The sequence below is a fragment of the Brienomyrus brachyistius genome, chromosome 2 (assembly GCF_023856365.1).
Source record: "Brienomyrus brachyistius isolate T26 chromosome 2, BBRACH_0.4, whole genome shotgun sequence".
NCBI classification, from domain to species: Eukaryota; Metazoa; Chordata; class Actinopteri; order Osteoglossiformes; family Mormyridae; genus Brienomyrus; species Brienomyrus brachyistius.
Genome location: NC_064534.1, coordinates 12209565 through 12232908, shown reverse-complemented (window position 1 = coordinate 12232908; position 23344 = coordinate 12209565). Strand labels below are relative to the sequence as shown.

Genomic DNA, 23344 nt, shown 5'->3' with positions numbered 1-23344 from the left:
AGGTACACAATGAAAAGAGTTTTTCCAACCCAGAATTCATACTTAAGGAGTTCATGGCTTGGAGGACATGAAACAGAAGCTGACACAGATAAAGAGAACAAGTAACAACTTGGGTATTAGTGACCATCCTACCTTTCACTGGGTACTTGTTGTGCCTGATCCTCGGATAATATGGATAATATGTATAATATGTATAATATGTATAATGAAATTTGTTCATATTTAACCTGGGTCTAAATGATGCTCCTCTGAATCATTAGAAGACTAAGATTTATTTGAGAATAGCCACTCTTGACCTAGTCTCACATGCACAGCAAAGAGGGCGTGCTAACAAGCTAATGCTACTTAAATATGATTTTCTACTGATTTATGCAGCATACAATAAGAAATTAACTGAACAATATTTCTCGCAAGCATATAATGTGAGTCTTTTGATTGAGAAAGCCTAGAATCTAGAGAATTCCGTTTGTAAATGTCGTTGTCATTGCCAGAGAGGGATACTCTATCATAAACTCTATCATGCACCAACCCCAAAATTTCCAGGCACCACAAATACTACCAGTAAAGGGAGTTTGTGAAAAGCTATAGGCACAGAGCAGCTAACGCAGGCAGTGAGGTGAGGAGAAACTACGACACCCCCGCAAATGGCCTTCATGCCTCTATACTCCAGTACTGGGCAGCAAATCAAAGAGCAGAAGCAGCTTGCAGTGTACATATTGGGGGAGGGGTGACACCGGAGGCTGGGGATAAACATATAACAGGTGCAGGGTCGAGGATTGTAAGGACGTGACAAAACACGACAAGCCCCGAAACCACCAGCAGGGTGCGCTCCTCGGTACTGGAGAATATCCGCGTAAAATGGGGGGATTTAAACATTGTGTAAATGGCAACCATGTGAGCTCGGAACACCCAGCTATCCTTGCCTGTATACTAATCTGGCACAGTGCAAGGTGCTTCTCACAGGCTTGGAGTTTCATTCGCTTTTTACATGGACAGACCAAACTGTGATTCATTATGGACACAGGACCTTCCATACTGCTCCATATCCGCCATTGCTGGCCCAGAAGAACAGGTGCATTTTTACAATTACATTTACATTCATTTACACTCATTTATCTGATGCTTAAGGCTCATTTATACATCTACGTAGAATCTGCACGCTCGTTATGACATTGTCACTGCATAGCCACGTACCCGACACTGCAGCCTATGCCTTTGGTTGAAGCACACCGTGAATGAAGCTATAGGCATCAGGCTACAGTGTAGGTTATGGTGTGGGGTACACAGCTACGCGGCTACTGACAGCATAGATGCTACGCAGAAGCATGGATCAGCCTCTTACAGCAGTGGGAAGGGGTATAATTTATGTGTGCTGACTGGGGAAATGACCTCGATTATCTGTGGTACTGCACACAAACTACAGACGATAATGTATCTTTTTTCATCTGCTTCATGCCACAGAAGAGAAGTTCTGCCAGATGCTCGTATAAGACTGAATGCGAGCTGTATTATCTATTCACAGTCAGTCCTCATGAAGATTGCAATCTAAATACAGAATGCTGGTGCTTCAGGGTTTTGTGGAAAATTATATCAAGCTGACTTTATGGTACAGAATAAAAAAAAGCAAGAGTGTATAAATCAAGAAAAACAAACAGTCAGCTGTATTTTCCAGCAGTTTTAGCAACAGTCAGAACAACAGCTTCCTCCAATGGAGATGACTAAGACCTACAGCGTTGCAGCTAGAGATTTGCTCCACAAAAGCACTAAATGGAAAACTTACTGGCACAAAATACATAGAAGAAAACAACTATACCTTTTTGACATCTCTGACCAGATGGTACAGTGTGTTTGATGGTCCGTGTCTCTAATAAAGACAAAAGAAATGATTTAAAAATAGTGAAGAGCCGCAGTTTCAAATGTATTCTAAAAATCGTTCGGTCATTTCTCTTTTTTGAGTCCACTGGTTTCATTAAGTTATTGAAAAAAATGATCCCTTTGGAAAACACAGCTTTTGATTCCGCGGCATCGTTTAAACGTGTCATTTGTTGCCTAATGAGGCTCCAGTGAAGGTAGTCTTGCGAGTATCATGCTGTACTGTAGCTTCACTCTTGGCCTACAAAAGACATCTAAGGGAGCTAAGAATAATGGATAGATAAGAGAATAAAGAATTGAGGTAGATTGTGGATAAAACACAAATAAGATACGTTCATAATTCATTATAATTCATTCATAAAGTATTATAAACTTATATAAAAGTATGTATCATTACTGCCTTATGAAGTTCTCATCTATAATGCACTATAGGTACCTTTATAATGCAGTACAAATCATCCTTAATGCTTATACTAACCATTATAATGCGTTATGAAGGCATTTATGTGTATCATATGTAAGAGCTGCATAGAGCATTCATAATGCCTAATAAACATGGCTATAATGTGTTATGCCTTTTTATTACTATTTATAGCTGTGTTTATAATACTTTATGAACGCATTATTATGCATTATGAAGGTATCTATAATGCATTATGATGACCGCTTCAATTAAAGTGTTACCACCAAAAACCAAATCGTAAATAAAGTGAGAGCGAGCGAGCTAGCGAGAGAAAGGGGGAGAGAGAGAGAGAGAGAGAGAGAGAGAAAGAGAGAGAGAGAGAGAACAAGAAGAGGTCACCATGTGGGCGGTACTACCGTGTTGTAGAGCTCCTCTAGCCTGGAAAGAGTGAGGAAGCGGTGCATGCTGACCCCATTCTCAATCAGCAGCTTCACAAAGTCCACCCTGTCCAGCACTAAGGCGTCCAGCATGGACTGCTCCAGAGAACCCACCTGCAGACCAGAAGCAGCCATGTCAGCCTCCTAATATTCTGCATGTATCAGGAGGAAAGTGATTTCAGCCACTGGGTTTGGCGTGTTATTTTGCTTGTTTAAATGGCCCTTGTTAATGACTTAACAGTATTACAGAAAGTAATGGAGTGTGACTTGATTACCAGAGACATATGTTAAGTCGATCTGGGCAAGATACTTAACTTTCAGTATTTATGTAAAATCCTGGAAGTGGAGAACAGGAAAGACTCAAGGTCTATGTGTAGTTTTTGCATAAGTAAGCAGTATACAGGTATATAAATAGAGCAGATGCAGAGTATTCCTCATATACAACAGAGCAGACATAATGCATATATCAAGTGTCTGAATTTTCATTTAGAAGTTTTTCATTTAATAACTGTCAAATAGATTATTATGTTCAAACAATAAGTCCAGGGCTCTCCTTCTGTCTGTATTAGATAGAGGGATGTATGACAATATGGGGGGGGGGGGGTGTCACTGTATTACCGGCCACTGCTGTCCATAAATGAAGATCTGGCTCCTGGCAATATCCACCCTGTTCCAGGCCAAAGCCAAGCTTAACTGATCAGGGGCTGATGCGTTGGCCCCTATTAAGAAATTGTGAAAAAAAGGATGTATATTACTGTAAAAAGCATTCATGACTGAGAATGAGTGCATACTGCATTTCTAGTGTACCGGAATTTATAAATCAATGAAAGCATGCTAAAATGAGAACAACTTCACATAATTTAACATCTCACATTTAAATGGTCTTCTACAGGCGGTTTTATGAGATCGCTCATGTAGATCTATCTTTCGCTGGCACAGTCCATCAACAGTAGAGACAAGCTCTCCTTGACAGCACAACTCATAGGATAATGAAGTGTACTTGATCTACTATTTAGCAGATACTTGTCTCAGGCATTCAACCTTTAATTACACAATAGGAGTCATGACGGGCCTTTTGGGTTCTGTAAAATATGCTCATTTCAACAGCTTTCTAAAAAATATTGCTACCATTGAATGTGGAACAGCACATAATTTCAATGATGTGGTTGTGTTAATTTAACATAGTGTTTATATGAGTCCTTCAGGACCCAAACAAACACCCTCTGTGACACATTAACACTGCCAGATTTTCTGTGTTGCCTCTAAATAACATGTTACACTAAATGGCATTTCGGTCCGTTAATTTTCATAGGTCTCCTGCAGCTGAAGGCCTGACGAAACACTGACTCTCGCGGCCAATCAGACGATGGGAAATGCCGCTTCCCTCCAGACAGAGGGCACTGCTTCATAAATTTTCCATTCCCTCACTGTCCAAAGATGACCCAGTAGTCAGATAACTGACGCTGAGCCCACGCCACTGCAGTGTCCAAAGGGAACCTAGTGGGTGAGCGTGGGTGGAAATCATTAGCAAGTGTCAGCATATCTGTACTGGACAGGGTGTTGGACGGTTCCCATTGTACATCTGTACCCCAAGGCAGGTGTCAAAAGGGCTCTCTGCCACTCATTAGGAGGGACTAAGACAAATTACTGATCATAGCAAAGGTTATCACACTGTCCATATTTCTCTTTTTAACGCACTGCGAGGTGCTGGGGTTTTTTTTTTATTACTGGGGAGAGAGGAACAGAGAAGTTGGAATGTGAGATAAAATGACAAAATGCCATTTCTATATTGTTCTTATGGACTCATTGTAAAGATGGACAGATACGAGGGTAGAGGGTGGCGAAAGAAGTGTTCATTTTGCTAAAACGGAAGTGCTTTTCATAGCTGGGACAGAATGCCCTCACCCTCTCAACGTGGAATATTTAGAGCTCATTAATGAAAGAACCTCGACGGTAACATGCGAAAGACACGTCCAGGACCCAGTACGGTGCACAGCCCCCATGGCGGATAAAAGAGCTGACGGAAACCCGTTACCTTTCAAAAGGGCTGTCAGGATGGCCAGATCGATGTCTTGATGTCCCTCTGACCCCATTCGAAAAACGGTTATCTGGTATTTAAAAGGAAAATGCATCATTCACTTGAGGATTGGGCATTTATGCCTTTCGACAAAAACAGGCAACCCAACAAAGCAATGTTGATTCATAGCTATAAGCGCATAACCTCCTGATGAATTCTAAATAATAATAGACATCTTAAGAATAGCTATGAATTCATATATATATATATATTGTAGTGCTGAGCACATCGATATTATTGGTTATGAAATTCACTTTAAAGGGAGGACTTTCTGCTGTGGATTGCTTCTGTTTAGTAGGATAATATACAAAGATTTATTTTATTGCTTAGTTTACAGCTTAACTGGCTAGATTGTACTTCTCTATCTTTTGATGAAAAATAAAGTTCCATTTCCTCATACACAACATCTACAGTACAAGCCTCTTTCATGAAGTTATATCGCCATTCATTGTAATTCATCACTGCGCATTAACTTTGGTGTAATTGAAGGCTGTGCACGCATCCATTTACGTGAGAAAACACAAGTTCACAAATTTATGGAAGACATTTGCAGTTTCGTCTAATTGGATCACACTACGAGTCACCATATGTAACTACCTGACAGAGGAGCTAAACAGAAAAATAATAGGAATCAATAAGACTTAATTGAAGATCCTGTCAATACCGAGACCTCTGCGACGTTCACAGTGACAGTAACAAAGAGAGTGATTGACTGAAATGTTACTCTAATCCCTCCTGCCCGGCACCTTATTGCCACTGCTGTCCTTGGGGACCCCCTACTTCACATCAGTTGTATTGCCAGGCTTCATCTCTTTAGGATCATTGCCATAGGCTGCTACATTTTACTGAAGGAATATAGGATGTTTACAATTTAAAAACTGTTAAAACATGTAACAAGTAATTAACAGAATAGCGACTATAAGATCTTCATAAAAATAACAATACATATAGCATTAACTCCAGAAACAGAGGGGATATATCGATTGGGGCCTTTTTGATTGGTGTTTAACTTAGAAGCCCATTTGCTCATGATATTAAAGCTGCAGATTAAGTTAGACCAGTAACAGTTGCCCAATCAATTGCTAGCTAGTCATGCATTTCATTTGACTACATATTCAGATGTGATAGCAGCCTTACAAAATGGCAATTGGAAGTGCATCGATGATCGTGATATTTATGTGACATTGTATGTAATTATGAGAAGAACAAATTTTTTATTCTACGTTAAGACTGTTTTCAGTGACAGCTATAACTGTGCTCTTAGGGTGTATGGACGGCGGGCACATTTCCCTACAAATACTGCAAGAGGACCACATACAGTATGTGTTCAGGGAGGTGGGGGGTTCACCACCGATTTGGTCCCTACCAATATTAAAATTAAACCTATACCCTTGTCATTTTCATATTTATTTCTAGATATTTTTGTTTCAGAATGGAGCACAAGTAGGTATCCAGTTTGTCAGAAATTTCAAGATTTTTTGCCAAAATAAAATAATAGCCAAAAGTGCATAGTTACCTGTTTTTGAATGATTTAAGACAACAACTGACATTAACTTACAATTAGGGACTTTTCTTTTGATAAATCTTAGTGCGTGATTTAATGCAACTGCTGCATTTGAATTAACTAGAAACAATTAATTGATGTAATTGTCATTATGGGCCTATTCATTTTTATAAAAAGGCCCATATTATTCTTGACCTGGTTGGCTCTAATCCTCCGAAAATGGTAATTTGGTTTGCATGTAAAGCCAGTTGAACAGGGACCACTTTTTGATAACACTGTACAGGCCTTTCGTCCTTTAATAGCCACTGTTTCTATCCTCCCTGCTAAAATCAGCAAGAGTTAATGGGCGACTCAATGTTCCCCTTAAAGTCTACATTTCTTATTTCAAACAACCCCCAAATGGATACCTGTATTGACTCTTCAATAGCGGGTTGTTTAGCACTTTGCAGAGGCTGGCTAAACATTACGAGGAAAGACATGTAGCCCAGCTGCCCCTCACTGAAATGGCCCATTAAGCAAAATGCTGGCTTCTGCTTCCTCTCCAACACCCAGCATTTCAGGTAGTAATGGGTGATCTACCTCGGAATCCCTTCAGTTGCGGCACTATCAATTTTCTAATGATGGGGTAAAATACTGCCTCGCACTGCCTCTTTTGTGTCACTGTGAATCATAATCAGCATAGTGTACACAGACTTCCTATGCTGACTAAACACTGATGAAATCCTGGACCATGATGTACAGACATTCCCATTAGAAATAAGTATATATTCTTAAGTGCATATTTAATAATGATGGTACGTATATGTCAAAGATCTATATTACAGCATATACGGTACAGACAATACTGTAGTGGTAAAAGAGCAGTCACTGGCTCAAAAGCAGACATTTTTTCCCAGAAGAGATCCTGCAATTGCAAATTTGAATGAAGAATTTAGTTCAATATGAACATTTTGAAGTAATCAGCGTTAGATAAAAGCATCAACTAGCAATTGCATGTTTTAAGATGGAGTTCTAGGCAAGTTTGCCGATCGTGTTTCCGAAGTTAACCAAATCTCTTTTTAAAACTGCCCATCGAGGTGTTCCTCATCAGTGACACGTTGATATCCATGGGCAGAAAGACCACGCAGGGAAATAGCTGACACATCACTGGCTGGCAAGGGCACAGAGGGGTGCATCTCCAAATTTGAAATGCTTGGCGTCACATATAGGTCCAAGGCCACTGGAAAGTGCTTGCGGCATGTCCGGGACTTCCACCCCTCGGATGGTAGGAACACATTACAGGATTTCAGACCTTAGAGGGGGAGAGAAGGTAGGGGCCGCAAAGCATCACAAAACCACCACTGAAAGGACACCTTGTCGTTTCCATGCCTGTGTCTCGCAAAGCTCACTAGGATGGGATGAGCATTGCAATCCAATTTGTTCCCCTTCCCTCTGTCAACCCCCAGGTCTTCACAGCAGAACCCACTGATCTTCTGGGACCTCTGCAATCCATTGTCTTAAGTGCATTTATGAACATGCATCTCTGAAGATGCCCCAGGAAGATTCCATCTCCCCAAATGTAATTACATTTCTTTCTTCTACGCATTATATATTCCAGATATTTGGCAACAACATAAATGGATGCTAAGCCATTATATTCTCCTTGCATTATATAAATGATATTTACATGATGTCCCACATAGGCTCAGCATTTATTAGCAGATTGAGTTTAACCAATTTTGGGGAAATATGAGCGCTAAAAGAATGAGTTGGAGGACTGATCAACAGAATAATAAAGATAAAGATGTGAAAGTATGAATATCAGGATAAATCTAAATGTATAGCAAGAAAAATGAATTGATTGACTAGACTGATGCTTACTTGGTCAGATGAAGAGTCCTGTAAATTAGCAAAGTAGGTGAAGTTAATCACTAAGCTATTTACGCCTCCAGTCATTGGGTTTCCAAAATATTTGTTTTCTCCGTCCTTCTGTCCATCCTGTCCCGTCCCCCCGCCCATCTGTCCATCAGTTCATCCATCCATCCTTCAACCGCTTATCCTGGTCAGGGTCAAGAGTCTTTTTTTTCTTATTTTTACTGCAAATTCAAGGCCACGGTTGAAAAAAAAAATGCTAAAATGAAAGCTTGATGAGACATAAACAGAAGAAAACCTCAGATACTTGCAGGTGGCTCAGCTTCAGTTCTGTAAAATGCTCAGGTGACAAACAAACTACGAGCCTTAGATAGAGTCACAGCTGAATAGAGGCCTTTGGATCCAGGTGACCATATCTGAAGTTGCACAGAGCAGTGCCCAGAACAGCATGGCACTAGGACAGTCTTCCCCCATTCCTCCCGGAGCATATGGACTCTCAGCGGAGTGGGCATTTTCCTGGCCGGCGACTGCTCCAGGTAAGCCCTATTTTAAAACCTGATTCAATAACACCCAATGAGTAGGTTTGATTGGACACTTTCGGTAACTCACACTATGCTCTAACTGCAGCTAACTGCAGCAAAAAGACGATAATAATAACGATAATAAACATTAAACGCTCCTGGAGCAGAAGCCCCAGCAGAAGAAATGTGACAGTGTATGTCTATTATACTGTGCATCGATGCATTTTTAACGGATTTCAGTCAGCAATCATCCGTGCATCATTTTCAGAATATCATGAACACCCTGGTGTTTAACCCTGATACATATTTAAATATCCTGGGCTCAAAATACATGGAGGTGCTGCATGGCCTAGTTGGTCTAAGAAAAGCTATTCATCTTCATTTAATTGGAGGAAATCTCCTCTCTTGGCACGGTCTGGCTCTCTCGATGGCGCTCCATTCTGGAGTGTCTTCAACCTAATTCGGCGCGCAGCCTAATTACGTCAAAATTTCCCTCCTGAATAATTCTATCCTTTTTCTCCCTGGAAAGCAAAAACAAGAAAAATTGATACGATCGACTGCAGCATGCTTAGCCTTTGCATGATATAAAGGGTTTTTGTGCACAGTTACTATACTGCATTGCGGCTCTACGGCACACCTAGTAATAGCTTAGGCAAGAGGCTGCTCTGATCGGTCATTAATTACGTACACTGCGGAGGATACTGCCATGAAAAAGTGGGGGGGGTGAAATACCTCAGCATGTTTCCAAACACGTTCTGCATGCATGATCGCTGAAATTCTGAATTTTAGTTTGTAGAATTTCCGCATTTGAGTATCACAAAACTGAGCACGTGGCTTTTCCTCTTAAAGGGTACATTAAGTGCCAGCATTAAGTGCCACAATATAGTGCTGTCAAGAGTTATTTACTATGGCATGTCGTACACATTTCCGGTGTTTTGTGGTAAAGCATCCCGGATGCTTTTTCCATTAGTCATCTTGTGTACCATTGAGGCATGACAGCGAGTACACATAATGACAACCATTAGTGCACAATAAAGGACCAGAAATGTATGGCTCGTGGTAAAAAATGACACATACACACACACACTATATCTCCTCTTGACTATTAAATATCTGTGCTTAGTGAAACTGAAATTAGCAGTAACGGTAAAAATGATTATATTATATAATTAGCATAATGCTCTTGAAAAGGGGCTTAGGTAAGAGGAAGAACAGGGGCTTTGTCAGCTCTTCCCACAAATGGCCTGATCCAAAGCAGAAGCGACGACATTGGGCTCTGAAGGCGTCACATGGGCCACCAGGCCATGTGACGCCCGGCTGTCTGTCACCGTCATTAACGAAGCCTAAATCTAAACCGACTGCTGCTTCAATTAAAAAATCTGGTTGTTTCTTCGGAAAATACAGCAATAATACTCACTTATTTAAGAACTAAGGTCGACACTGAAGAGCATAAAGAATAACCGTTGTTTCATGTGTGATAATTGTTACTTTATTAACTTTAAATTGGTATCTGATAAATATGTTTGCATCTTTAAATATTACAGTGAAAATTCAGATAAGACGTAATATTTAATTATACGTCAACTGTCAGATTAGTGTACAGACAGATTCACATCTACTGGCAGATTAAAAATTGTTATGTGGATTAAACAGACTGGGTTGTTCGCTTGTTAAAATTGACCAATCTAACCTAATCTAAATCTGTCCTTGGAAAATGCACAATAGTGTTCAACCCAAAACTAATTAAGGTCTGGTAATTAAAAATCCTTCTTATCTGATAAGTTTGTTGTGCAATGCTTGCAAACTAAGTAACGCAAACAGTAAATTCTCAGTATTTGCTGGAGACGTGTAAAATGCAGGAGTCATTAAAGATCGATACCTTATATACTTACTGTGTTATCCAGTGCTTAAGCATTAAGGCCACATCTCCAGTTATTAAGAAAGGGGCCGACAGACATCAACAAACTGCTTTACATTAGGAACAAGTGGCTTAAGCACCTTAGGGAGACTCTGTTAACGAAGGTGCTATATAAAAAGAAATTGAATTGAAAAAGCTACTCTAGTTAGCACAGAAAAGAAACAATGTTTCTCATGCATTTGAATTATGATTAATTTTTATATCTTTCACATAATTCCATAGCTTACCTATAATTATCGCTTATCTACAAACACCGACTCATTCATTTTTAAAGTTTGAACTGACATTGGAGTGACTTGAATAGGTGTTTAGGTAAGTTCTGGAAAGTCTAGTAGCGATTTTGTTCCTGTAACCTGTCACATGTCTAGGTGTCTGATGCTCCTTGCTTAGAGAGACCTTTGTCACATACGTTGCCATTAACAAATACAGCGATAAATAGCAGATGAAAAGCGAGTACTACATGGAGTGGGTGCCACTGTGGCGAGACCCCACATTCTGATGCAGTCACTACACACTGTTCATTATCCTCTCAGCAGGCCCACATGGTCAAAGGGAAAAAATGGAAAAGTGAGATTTACATTCTAAACATTCACCAGAAGCAGCTCCAGTGCAAGATCAGTGTTCAGCGCTGATCGATATGTGCTACCCGGCACAAATGGGAGAGAAAGAGCAACACCACCTAATGTAATGAGCAGCATTACCGCAGCAGAAGTGTCACCGATCTGCCTGGCACTGGGGCTGCTATGGGAAATAAACACTCAAGCGATCTGTTAATATTATTTTTTTTAAAAATCAACGGGTCACAGTAATCAGAAGCTCATGCTGGGAAGCAACTGGTGCCAGCCAGGGTATTTCTCAGGGAGAGACAGCATGCAAGGAACATTGGTGCATACAGTGTGGCCCCAGGGGCTTATCACACGTGAGGGATTCTGAGCACCCACATGTGATCCATGAAGGCATGGAGAGGATATGCACCCAAAACAAAAAGCAATGGGCATGGAAGCCTGGAGGTATGAAGCAAGCCACTGAATCAGCCCTGAAAGGCCATTGTTATTCATTATTCTGCATCTTACATGCTTCTGTTATCAAAAGCTGAATGTGCTGAATGCAAGGCTGGAGCCAGGCGTTGCCAAACTAGGCAGCTGCCAAGGGTCCGATTGATGTCTAAAGTCATTTCATTTAAGTGATCTTTTTGTTTGTGTAAAACTGTGCTATTGTGTCTGTCAAAGTGTGTTAGCTTAGCCATTTCAAAACCTCTGTTAAGATCACGCTGGGTATTTCCAGCCAATGTAGTTTTTCATTTAACCACTAGCACACTTCGTATAGCCAATCAATATCTCACGGCTGTGACATTTTAAACTAATCGAGTTAATTAATTGAGCTGGTGGTTAAATTTAATAAATACATGGAATGGCTGGGGCGCCCCTGAGGAGAGCTTTGGGAATGGAAGCAGTGTTCATCAAGCCATCCAAAAAGATATCAATAAGTTTTCAGAGGACAGAAGCAATTTCGTTACTTTACTTCAAGGGACATGAATAATATAGTAGCACATGGTTATTTTATGCATTAATTAACCAGTAATTAAGCATCTGTTAAGTACCTGTCCCATGTTCACATTAATCAATCATGACAGTTCAAGTATTTCAGGGGGAAACCTATGTATTGTGTTCATATATTGTTCTTGAGTAATAAATGAGTTAATAAGTAATGTTTCTTATCATTATTAAGTAATTAGTTAACTGTTAACTAATATAGTACCTGAATGGAATACAGGAACCGTCATGATTGATGATGAACAAGCATGGGATCAGCATGTAACTAACACTTAGATACTGGTTAATTAATGCATAAGTAAGCATGTACATTATTCATACCCCCCCAAGAAAAGCATGACTGAAATTTTTAGTAGTTTTTATTGTATTACTCTTAATTTGCATACGTTCTAAAGTTAAATTGTGTGCTTACTATCCTGATAAATAGCTTTAAATGTTTTTTTGACTGCCTAAGACTTTTGCGTGGCACTGTACATGGGTGGCTCTAGCTATAGGCAGAGCTGGCAGTTGCTTGGTGACCCTGAACTGCCCGTGTTGCCAAGAGAGTGAAATGATCATCAGTTTTACTGGTAGAGTGGCTTCCCAAGTAATGCTTTTCCTAGGGCCCTGGGAAAGGTAGACCGAATATGCCACAACTGGGAAAGACATGGGAAAAAAGTATGGAAAAGGCATTTTAAAGTTTCATCACCACTACAGTTATGAAAACCAAGACCAATTACTAATGTTTTTTTTTTCTCTTCAGAGTCCTATTCTTTGGCAAGGGGTTCATGGTATATGTGTATGAAATCTTTTTCATGTATTTGTCAATAGGTATAAGTATACAAGCGGCATATCCATCTAGCTGTAATTAGAATCTGAGCAAACGCATGCCTCTCTCTAATCTAATAAAGGTGTAAAAAGAATAGATAGCAAATTCCAAGAAATGTCATGAGGTTACAGTTTCTCTATTGGCCAAAGGAAAATTCCCTTAGACCCACACTGCACTGGTTCGGGTGGGTCTCTGACATGATCCTTATAGTAAAAGGAATAGTAAACAGAATAACGACACCAGTTTATGAACTGCTATACAAACATTTTTTTTAATTTGTCAGTTCAATAAGTCCCTAAAATGATTGGTTCAAAAATTAAAATGAAATCACAAATTTTGCTACCTTAAACTGGAATTCTCATGTAGCAAAAACGGCACCTTTAAAAGTATTTATGATCCATATTTGTTCTGCACAACATACTGTAACTGAACATGTCAGTATTTTTAATTTTGATTTCTGTTTCACATATCAAAATAATTCAGCCAACTGTTTTTGTTATGGCTGTCAGAAAGAGTATTAAAATAATCGCTGTGAGAGAATGTCTGCTTCAGCACATAGACTTTTGATTTTCCTCATGCCTTGTCATCAAATACTCTCTTGAATGTATAACAGACCCCCAAAAGAAGAAAAAAAAGCCTCTTTACATCCTATTACAACAGAATTGGAAATCAGCAGCGGCCAATGAAAATGACCCGAATCAAAGGCCTGTCGCTATGTGGAAGTTCTGGGCTGCAGAGATTCTGATCACACACAGTCGCAGAGCCTGTGACTGAAAGGCCTCAGCCTTGTGTTAAAACAGCTGCCTGCTCTCCAAAGCGGCTCAGCACTCTGCAGGAGTGTCTCAGCAAGAAACTCTCAAAACGTCTTACAACAATACATGTGCACTTCCCACAGGACAGAACTATGATTTTCATTTTAATGATGAGTTTAATAATTGATTATATAATTATTGTATAATTCATAAATCCTGTGTATACCGTATACTAGGGAAGTAAATTACTTGCTAATTTCAGTGAGGTTTTACCATAGTTTACATCACAATTATGAACTACACTGAACAAAAATATAAACGCAACACTCTTGTTTCTGCTCCCATTTTTCATGAGATGGACTTAAAGACCTACAATTCATTCCAGATACACAATATTACCATTTCTCTCAAACATTTCTCACAAATCAGTCTAAATGTGTGATAGTGAGCACTTCTGCTTTGCTGAGATAATCCATCCCACCTCACAGGTGTGCCACATCAAGATGCTGATCTGACATCATGGGTAGTGCACAGGTGTACCTTATACTGCCCACAATAAAAGGCCACCCTGGAATGTGCAGTTTTGTCTCACAGCAAAATGCCACAGATGCCACAAGCATTGAGGGAGCGTGCAATTGGCATGCTGACAGCAGGAATGTCAACCAGATCTGTTGCTCGTGCATTGAATGTTCATTTCTCAACCATAAGCCGTCTCCAAAGGCGTTTCAGAGAATATGGCAGTACATCCAACCGGCCTCACAACCGCAGACCACGTGTAACCACACCAGCCCAGGACCTCCACATCCAGCAGGTTCACCTCCAAGATCGTCTGAGACCAGCCACTCAGACAGATAATGCACGGCCCCATGTTGCAAGGATCTGTACACAGTTCTTGGAAGCTGAAAATGTCCCAGTTCTTGCATGGCCAGCATACTCACCGGACATGTCACCCGTTGAGCATGTTTGGGATGTGCTTGACCGGCGTATACGACAGCGTGTACCAGTTCCCACTAATATCCAACAACTTCGCACAGCCATTGAAGAGGAGTGGACCAACATTCCACAGGCCACAATTGACAATCTGATAAACTCTATGCGAAGAAGATGTGTTGCATTGCATGAGGCAAATGGTGGTCACACCAGATACTGACCGGTTCTGAGTCCCCAGACCCCCAATAAAGCAAAAAACTGCACATTCCAGGGTGGCCTTTTATTGTGGGCAGTATAAGGTACACCTGTGCACTACCCATGATGTCAGATCAGCATCTTGATGTGGCACACCTGTGAGGTGGGATGGATTATCTCAGCAAAGCAGAAGTGCTCACTATCACACATTTAGACTGATTTGTGAGAAATGTTTGAGAGAAATGGTAATATTGTGTATCTGGAATGAATTGTAGGTCTTTAAGTCCATCTCATGAAAAATGGGAGCAGAAACAAGAGTGTTGCGTTTATATTTTTGTTCAGTATATTATATTTTCTTCAGTAATGGAAGCAGCAATGTAAATAATTCTAGCACTCTGGAGTCAAAGAGTATAATTTAGTAAAAATAACAACAACGAAAACAACAGCACAAGACACAAATATTTATTGAACAAATGAATTGGAATTATTTTAATAATTAAATGACAGAGAATGAACACACAACAACAAAAACAAAGACACTTCCATTATAAAACAAACTGTATGATTTAATGTCGATGAAAAACAAGATCATACACATTTAGAGGCAAAAGAACGGGCTGCCACATCAGCACACTGATCTTGTTCAATGTACATATGCAGGTGACAATAATACACCTATGAAGGTGGAACAGGCATTGATCACATGATCAAACAGAGAAACTATACCCTAAAAATACATTTTACTTTGTATGAGCCTGAAATGCAAATGGTGTCCCGGTGGTATTTAAAACTATGGGAAATCACTGAGTAAATATACATCTGACTCCATCCGTCTTCTATACCTGCTTGTCTTATGCAGGGGGCTACAGAAGCATGGACACAAAGCAGGGAAAAACCAAGGATATGGCTCCAGCAAATTGCAGGGCCTGCTCATTCACTGCTATGGGAAAAATGCTAATGCTAACTATGACAACCTGAACCCCCACCCAGCTCTAACCATAACCTTAAGTAGCCAAGCAAAATACAAGAGTCTTTGCATTTTTAACTTTTCCATAGCAGTCACTGATTTTTATAAAATAGAGTTTTCCCTTATGGGGACCAGGAAACCGTTCCCCATAAGGGAAAAAAATGGATATTTATTACGTTATGGGGACATTGTGTCCCTATAAGGATAGGAATATCCGCTCACACACACACACACACACACACACACACACACACACACACACACACACACACACAGGTGACCCCACAATGATATGAGAAGAACATGCAAACAGAGCCAAGATGGAGACTAGAGTCATGAGCCAACAGTGCTAACCAGTGCTAACCATGTTCCCCCTATATATTTGAATAATTACTCTAGTTGTGAGAGTGAACTGATGGTAAAATCAGGGTTCTGGTAAAGAGTATGGGAATAAGAACATGGGAATAAGTACACTGTAACTTATGTAACACTGCATGTTACACTGATTCACTACAATAATATAAAACATAACCAGTATGTTTACATCTTTGGATACTTTATAGCAATACATTGACTGCTTGGGAAATTTGTATGAAGGATAAAAGTAATTTATGGGTTGGATTCTGCATACACACTCTCCAATCAGTCATTTTTCTTAATCACTTTAATACCCTCTTCTCATTTATATCTGAGAAGCACCAAAAAACCTTGTGTTAGATTATATAAATACGACTCCAGCTGTAACCCCATTCACACGGCTGCTGACTCCTATATGTGCCGGAGGCGAGTCTGACGTGACAGAGGTCTGACTCCCAGGCAGGATGCTGAGGCCTGAAGGGGCGCGAGCTCAGACTCACCAGCTCCTTCTTCTTCATGCACTCCATGAGGATGATGAAGAGGTGCTGCGCCTGCGTCCGGCTGTAGTTGAAGGTCTTCTGGATGGTGACGAGCAGCTGGTCCCTTAAAGACTCGTTAATGATCCTGCGAAGCAGCGAGGAGAGGAGGGACACGCCGCGATTAAGGAAGGTGGAGGATGACTGGGGCAGGGGGGAGGAGGTGAGGCAAACAAAGGGATGCTGGGAATGTAGCTAGCATACAGGTGTTTTTTTCCTTTCATTAACGTTACGTTAATGCCTGCAGACTCATGCAATAGATCTGGCAAGTGCATCTGTTTACACCTTGAAAGATTTACCACGTGTCTTTTAAAAATGGCATTAAATCTAAATATGGTTTCAATGGATTTTTGAATCACTTCCTAGTATCACCAGATGATGCCCAAATGAATGAAATAAATTAAATCATCTTGTCAAGATTTTTGAAAGAAAATCTGCACTTGCAGAAAAATCACTGGAGAGGAAACACTTCCTGCAAATTTATTTAATATATTTGTATTTCTTTCTGAAATATGTATTAGTCATATGAAAAACACTGAAAAATACAAATCCCATCAGTTTTGCAGAGCCTTATACAAGAAGCTACTGTATATCCTAATATGTTAAAAAAAGGTTTTTTGACCTTTACGTCTATGTTTCTTTTCCTGTGGTAGATATTTTTTAATAATGAAAACCTGTATTTTAAAAAATATATCATTAAGAGATTATGAAAAAATAAACATTATCAGCATAAAAATCTTTAAATGACAACTTAATGAAAAATCTCTAAATTACTGTATAATAAACACTCCATTTCAACACTGTTATGAACTTGTTTCAGAAGTGGCAGAAATGCTTTATACCAGAGTTCATTCCTCATAATCAGTCACTAATGAATCAGAGCTGCTGGACAGTGAGCCCAGCCCAGACCATACCCTCCTTCTTCAGAGTACTTGTGCCCAAAGGCCAGGATGTCCGACGCCCGGCCACTGCCATCGCAGACCACAACAGGCACAGGAGGGGTGTCTCGCAGGTACTCCAACACGATGGAGATCACGTTGGGCCCCCCCTCCACGATGAGTGCCACCACAGGGACCCCCTGTCCGATCCCTTCCAGAAATTGAGAGAAAACGCTGTTAGCTTTGGCAGCAAGATCACTCTGAGGTTCATGCTTATCTTAGCTTATTTCAGCCATACCACTATTCCATCCATCCATCAATTCATTCTTGTAACCGCTTGTCCTATTCAGGGTTGCAAGCCTATCCTGGAGGCTACAGGTGCAAGGCAGGGAACAACCCAAGATGGGGCACTAACCCATCGCAGGGCACACTCACACACCATTCACTCACACACCATTCACTCACACACCATTCACTCACACAGTCACACCTACAGGCAATTTGGTAACTCTGAATCTGTAGTACCCAGAGGAAACCCCACAACGACATGGGAAGAACATGCTGGTTCTTGAGGTGTGAGGCAACTGTGCTAACCACTTCACCACCATATCACCACCACTGTTCCCTATAATGTTACTTACAGCATATTAGGAAATTATTTGAAAGACTACATGATTCAAAGAATGTAAAGACATGACATCACATTCTAAGAAAAAGATTATTACTGCAAGCAGATGAATTCAAGATCATTCTGCTCCACACATACAACAATCTGGCCGGCCTCTACTGCACCAGCACAAGTCTCTTATCTTATTGTCTCATGTTCTATGTAATTAAGCATTTAATTAAGATCTTTAATCAGAAATGATTGAATGGTTAGCCAGTAAGTGGACTTTGATGCCAATGTGAAAGGTCAATGCTTTCAGTGTAACAGATTCATCTGACATTAATTAAGACCCACCTAATATTTAGAAAGACGTAAGGTGATGCAAATTAAATGAGGCAGCAGAATTACAGAAGTGCTGCAGTGGGTTTTTCCTCAAAATGTGGAGAAAACCAGAATCATTTACCGGAATGATCATACATGAACTCTTATAACAGACCGACAAGACTATTCATATTCACCATATCTACAGTAGACAAAGCTTCTCATTTTCAGCTTGCAGTCAATACATATTGGCAGATATTGCATTTCTCAATATTTAGCAGAATCAGGGCAATGAAGAAAGTTCTAATTCTGACATGCAGTGAAAATGTATTGCAATTTTTATGACTGTGGTTTTTCACAAAGGAAAACGTTTTCTGATAGGCGTCAAATACCAAATCAACCTTCTAAACCTTTAGTAAGGAAAGTGATTGACTAAAACTGTAGGGGACATAATGTCTATTTCACAGATTACAGCAATAAAGGAGGAACAGATTGCAGCTGATTTGAAATCACAGTGGCTGGGGCTGGATGTCGCATCTAAGCCCGTTGGTGTACAGGAAGAATTCAGGGAGCATCTACAAGGGTTAAGATAGTTCAGCTTATATAGCAGTGTGGCAATTGGTTTTTAGGCATCATCAGACACATATGCAACTTGTCAAAACTAGAAATCCCTGTGTGATTTTAATGTGACATAAATATGCTCCCCCCCCGGATTAGCACACGCAGAGTCTGTGTATGTGTGTGGGCATGCTGTCTCAGCGAAATTCACACACTGTGGTCTATATAATTCACATCGAGCTGGGAGCAGGAAAGGTGGGCTGAATCCCGAATCCCAATCTGTGCTGTCATTGTGCTCAGAAACAGGCACAGTTACATAAATAAGTCTATTCTCAGCGTTATCAACTTCAAAGCTGATAATCATCTGTGAGTCTTGCATCCGAAGTAGGAAGTTGTTGCTTGTTAGTTTTCACACAGTCATCTTTTTCCCTCTCCGCATTAATTCCTAGTGAAAAGGCAAATGTTTCAGAAGATGACAGTGAGCGAATGCAGGCATGTAATGTTCACTGCAGATACAGCTGGATAGCAGTGCACTGTCCACAGTGGAGGAACATCATTCGTGACAATTTAACAATGACTCAAATAAGCCTATTAGCACTAAAAATAAACAGTAGTCCCAAGTTACAATGTCAGCATAATAATGTATAATGATCAGATCAAAGTACAGTGGCTGACATAGAATTCATTATTATACACTTACACAGTACTGCCAGTGTAACACTGCCGTGCTTAACCACTACTGATGGATTCCTCAAATGCTGAATTAATCAGAAACATACATGTTCTACAGATATTTTTTATCACGTGTATGTTTTTTATATATAGGAGATAGTCATTAGTATTGTGTACTTTATGAAAATGACTTTCATTGCTACGGGAACAACTGACTTATGAACAATTCTGGATCCTCAGCAGACCCCTGATTCTATATTTAGTCTGGGAATAAGGGAGGGAAAGCAGGCACATATAACAGGATTGAACAAATCTATTTATGCATGGAGTGAGTCATTAGAAATGCATTTGAGCTGAAGTAAAGATGCAGGCCGGGCTGGCATATTCCTAGGTGACGGGCGAAGACATCCCCGAACCAACGCTGGCTCCTGTCCCATGCAACCATCCCGGAAGAAGGGTGACGATATCTTTGAACCTCAAACCAAACTATGTCTGTACCAGCTAACATCACACTGCATATATTCAATCATTCTGAGCAAGTCGTTTTCGTCTCGAAGAATCAGTTTTTCCATAAAGTAAGTAACATGAGCATAAGAAAAGTACCTCACAGTGGAGACACAAGAGCGGAAAAGGTCATCTTAGGTGGAACTTGCTTTATATCGCTACTAATAATAATTATAATAATGATAAAAATAAGATATTCATGTTAATGATAGAGAGATGATGCCCATAAATATGAACAGAAAGAAATGCATAAGCAGTGGACACTAGTGACACTGTTATTTTAGTTTTATGGAAACTGCACGTTCTCTCACATTTCTGTTTAAAGCAAACAGACATACAAACGAATACCAGAGAGCCCTTTTCAGGTCTGTGCACCTTCTGTTTTGAATGTTTGGTATCGATCACACAACTATATAACCAATCAGTTAATGAAGGAATCAATGAAATCATACAGAAAGATAAAAATCGGATAAAATGACCTTTCTTTCCTTTTTTCCCTGCACTCGGACTGTCCCTATAGTCGGCGTGTGTCATTTCTTGGAATGAGAATGGATGCAGCGAATGGAAAAATGGAGAGAAAGACAAAGTGGGGGGGGGGGGGGGGGGGGGAGACATGAGCAATGTGTGTGCTGGATTCAGCAGGGGGGGAGGGGGTAAGATGCCGATGATGACTAGTAAGCGTCCCTTTGCCTTCCCAGCCCCCATGTCAGATTCTCAGGCATAGGATGACAAAGGGAAGTCCACAGGCCATGTGAGCAGATGGGCAGATCGTCAGCGCGCTTCCCCATAACATGCGTGTGGATTCCCCACAGATCCCACATTTCTTAGCCACCCAAATGTGGCGCGTCCATGTGGGATAGGATGGCGGTTGCAAAAATGTACATTATTGGACGCTGCTACGTATGAGCAAGACAGGTTTGTGGGAAACGCTGTTTTTATGAATTATGAAGCCTATTAGCACAGGAACCACCATGGATAAACAAAATGCAGTGAAGCCCCCCCATTGACAGTGAACATACAGAGCGATGGGCCATGGCATGTTACTGTAAGCGTCACATAGCATATATAGCAATTAAGATGAAACGTAATGCTATTGAAAAGTGTTCGGCTGTCCATGAATTACGATGTATGTATTTTTGCTGAAAATGGGTCATTTAAATTTTTTTTTGTTCTCAGCCTGTTCCAGTCATCAGAAGGGTTCATCCACGAAAGTGAGTATCGCCTGTCTTTCCTGCCAGCTTCATTACAACTCGGGGGGGGGGGACTCCGTAACAGCAACGCGATGCCATCGATCTTCATTTCAGCAAAGAATCATGCGGAACGCAGCGAAATGGAGTTCTTACACAAGAGAGTCGAAAGTAATCAATCAATAAACATTCCTCTCAATTAAGGAACGGCACTTTCTCATTCAGTTTTTATTACATGTGCTGCCGTGAAAAGCTGTTTAAGCACTATATGGTGCCTCATACTGTTCACAGCCTCAAAACTGAGATAAACTGACAGAGTAACATGTTGTGACAGGGTGCAAATAAAATAGAGGGAATATAAAATTTTAATCCTATCCATGAGCTGGCATTAAATCTGTGGTCACTGCGTGGATTTTTATAGGAATTGCTAAAGTTATATTTAAGAACCATTTCTTTGTAAAAAGAAGGAGAAGTGGCTGGGATTTCATTGTCTCACCGAGGATCATGTAAAGATAACATTTCTGTTAAAGGATAAGAATCATTCACTCCAAGGTCGCCATGCCGACATGGAGTACATTATGGACAATGACATCTTGTCAAGGAGACAGGCCCACGGTGCTAAATTACTACAATCACTTCTACAACGCAGGCCAAGAGTTCGATCTGAAGTTTTCCCACACGATATCTGGGCGCAGTGATTCCGCCGCCGGCTCCATACTCACGGGTATTAATCTTCTGAAGTGAGATGTGCTTCTCTAGCTGCCTCCGGAGTTTGACTTCAGCTCCATACTTTCCAGTGGTGCCGTTGTCAGCCAGGATGAAGTGAGAGTGCAGGCTGTTAAGCACCGTCAGCTTGCTAAGAGGATTTGACATGGTCTGGTACGGCCTGACCACCTGCTCAAAATATGGAATGGCGACCAATTAGCATGTAGAAGTGAACAGAAGTTTAAAAGAGGCATGGACATCATTAATGGCCACAACAAGACAGACAGTAACAATTAAAGAATTTTGTTAGTTGATATATAATAATCTACCGATTTCAAAATGTTAATACAACTGGTAAACCAGACGTATTCTATAAATATAAACACTGAGGACCATTTAACTCTCCCGCCCAATTTGGTATGATTCTTTACTAGGCTTGATGATATCTTTCCGCATTTTTGATTTGGCTTGGAGTATGAATAATTAATATTTTTTCAGTTTCTTACTCTGCTTCAGTGGCAACCGGAGTAATTAAAGATCCAACCCCGCTAGAGGCCAAAAGGCCCAAGGAGTGAATCTGCAGTCTTTTGCTCTTGGTTGCTGTTCCCGGAAAGTGGTTTTTAACATTTTAATTTCACTGTCAGAAATTCGGCAACTGAAACACGCTGTCTTTTCAGTGAATTGATCAATTGGACCATTGAAATATTTAATTATGAGAATGTCATATAATGATCGAGGCAGTTTCCAGAAATTGGATCTTCACTTGCTAATACTTTCTATCTGCATTATGGAGTATATAACACACCCGTGATAAACCCACATTTTAGATATACTGTATGTGTCTAGAATATTTAAGAATTATCAATGTTACACTGGGTCCACTGAGTCAAAAATATCAATTGCCAATGATCAAATGTTTAGCATGGCCTCACTGTGACCCCTACTGGATAAGTGAACTAAGATGCAAAAACCTTAGCAAGTCTTGCTATAATCATTACTTTAAGTAATATTATGCTGAGCAAAAAAGAAGAGTTTATTGCCAAATATGCAGTCACTGTATTTTAATCCTATATAACTGTATTTGACTATTATGCTAGATGTTCATGCACACAGAGTTCATATACAGTTATAAAGAGCCAGTACAGACAAAAATAACCGTTAATATGGTTTTTGGTTAATTGTTGGTTACTCTGCAACATGATCTTACTGTATATACTATTTATATACGCAC

General features: G+C 40.2%; 1 protein-coding gene across 7 annotated transcripts in view; it reads right to left on the bottom strand.

The window, feature by feature from the left end:
• Positions 1-23344, bottom strand: part of trpm3 (transient receptor potential cation channel, subfamily M, member 3) — a 132463-nt gene that overhangs the window by 24890 nt on the left and 84229 nt on the right. For all 7 annotated transcript variants that reach the window (XM_048991726.1, XM_048991779.1, XM_048991735.1 and 4 more), the window contains exons 6-12: positions 22131-22302; positions 17596-17770; positions 16646-16769; positions 4748-4820; positions 3331-3431; positions 2692-2826; positions 1814-1864 (exon numbers count right to left, since the gene is read on the bottom strand). In XM_048991726.1, coding sequence (XP_048847683.1) covers positions 1814-1864; positions 2692-2826; positions 3331-3431; positions 4748-4820; positions 16646-16769; positions 17596-17770; positions 22131-22302 — 831 coding nt within the window. The remainder of the gene's footprint in view (positions 1-1813; positions 1865-2691; positions 2827-3330; positions 3432-4747; positions 4821-16645; positions 16770-17595; positions 17771-22130; positions 22303-23344) is intronic.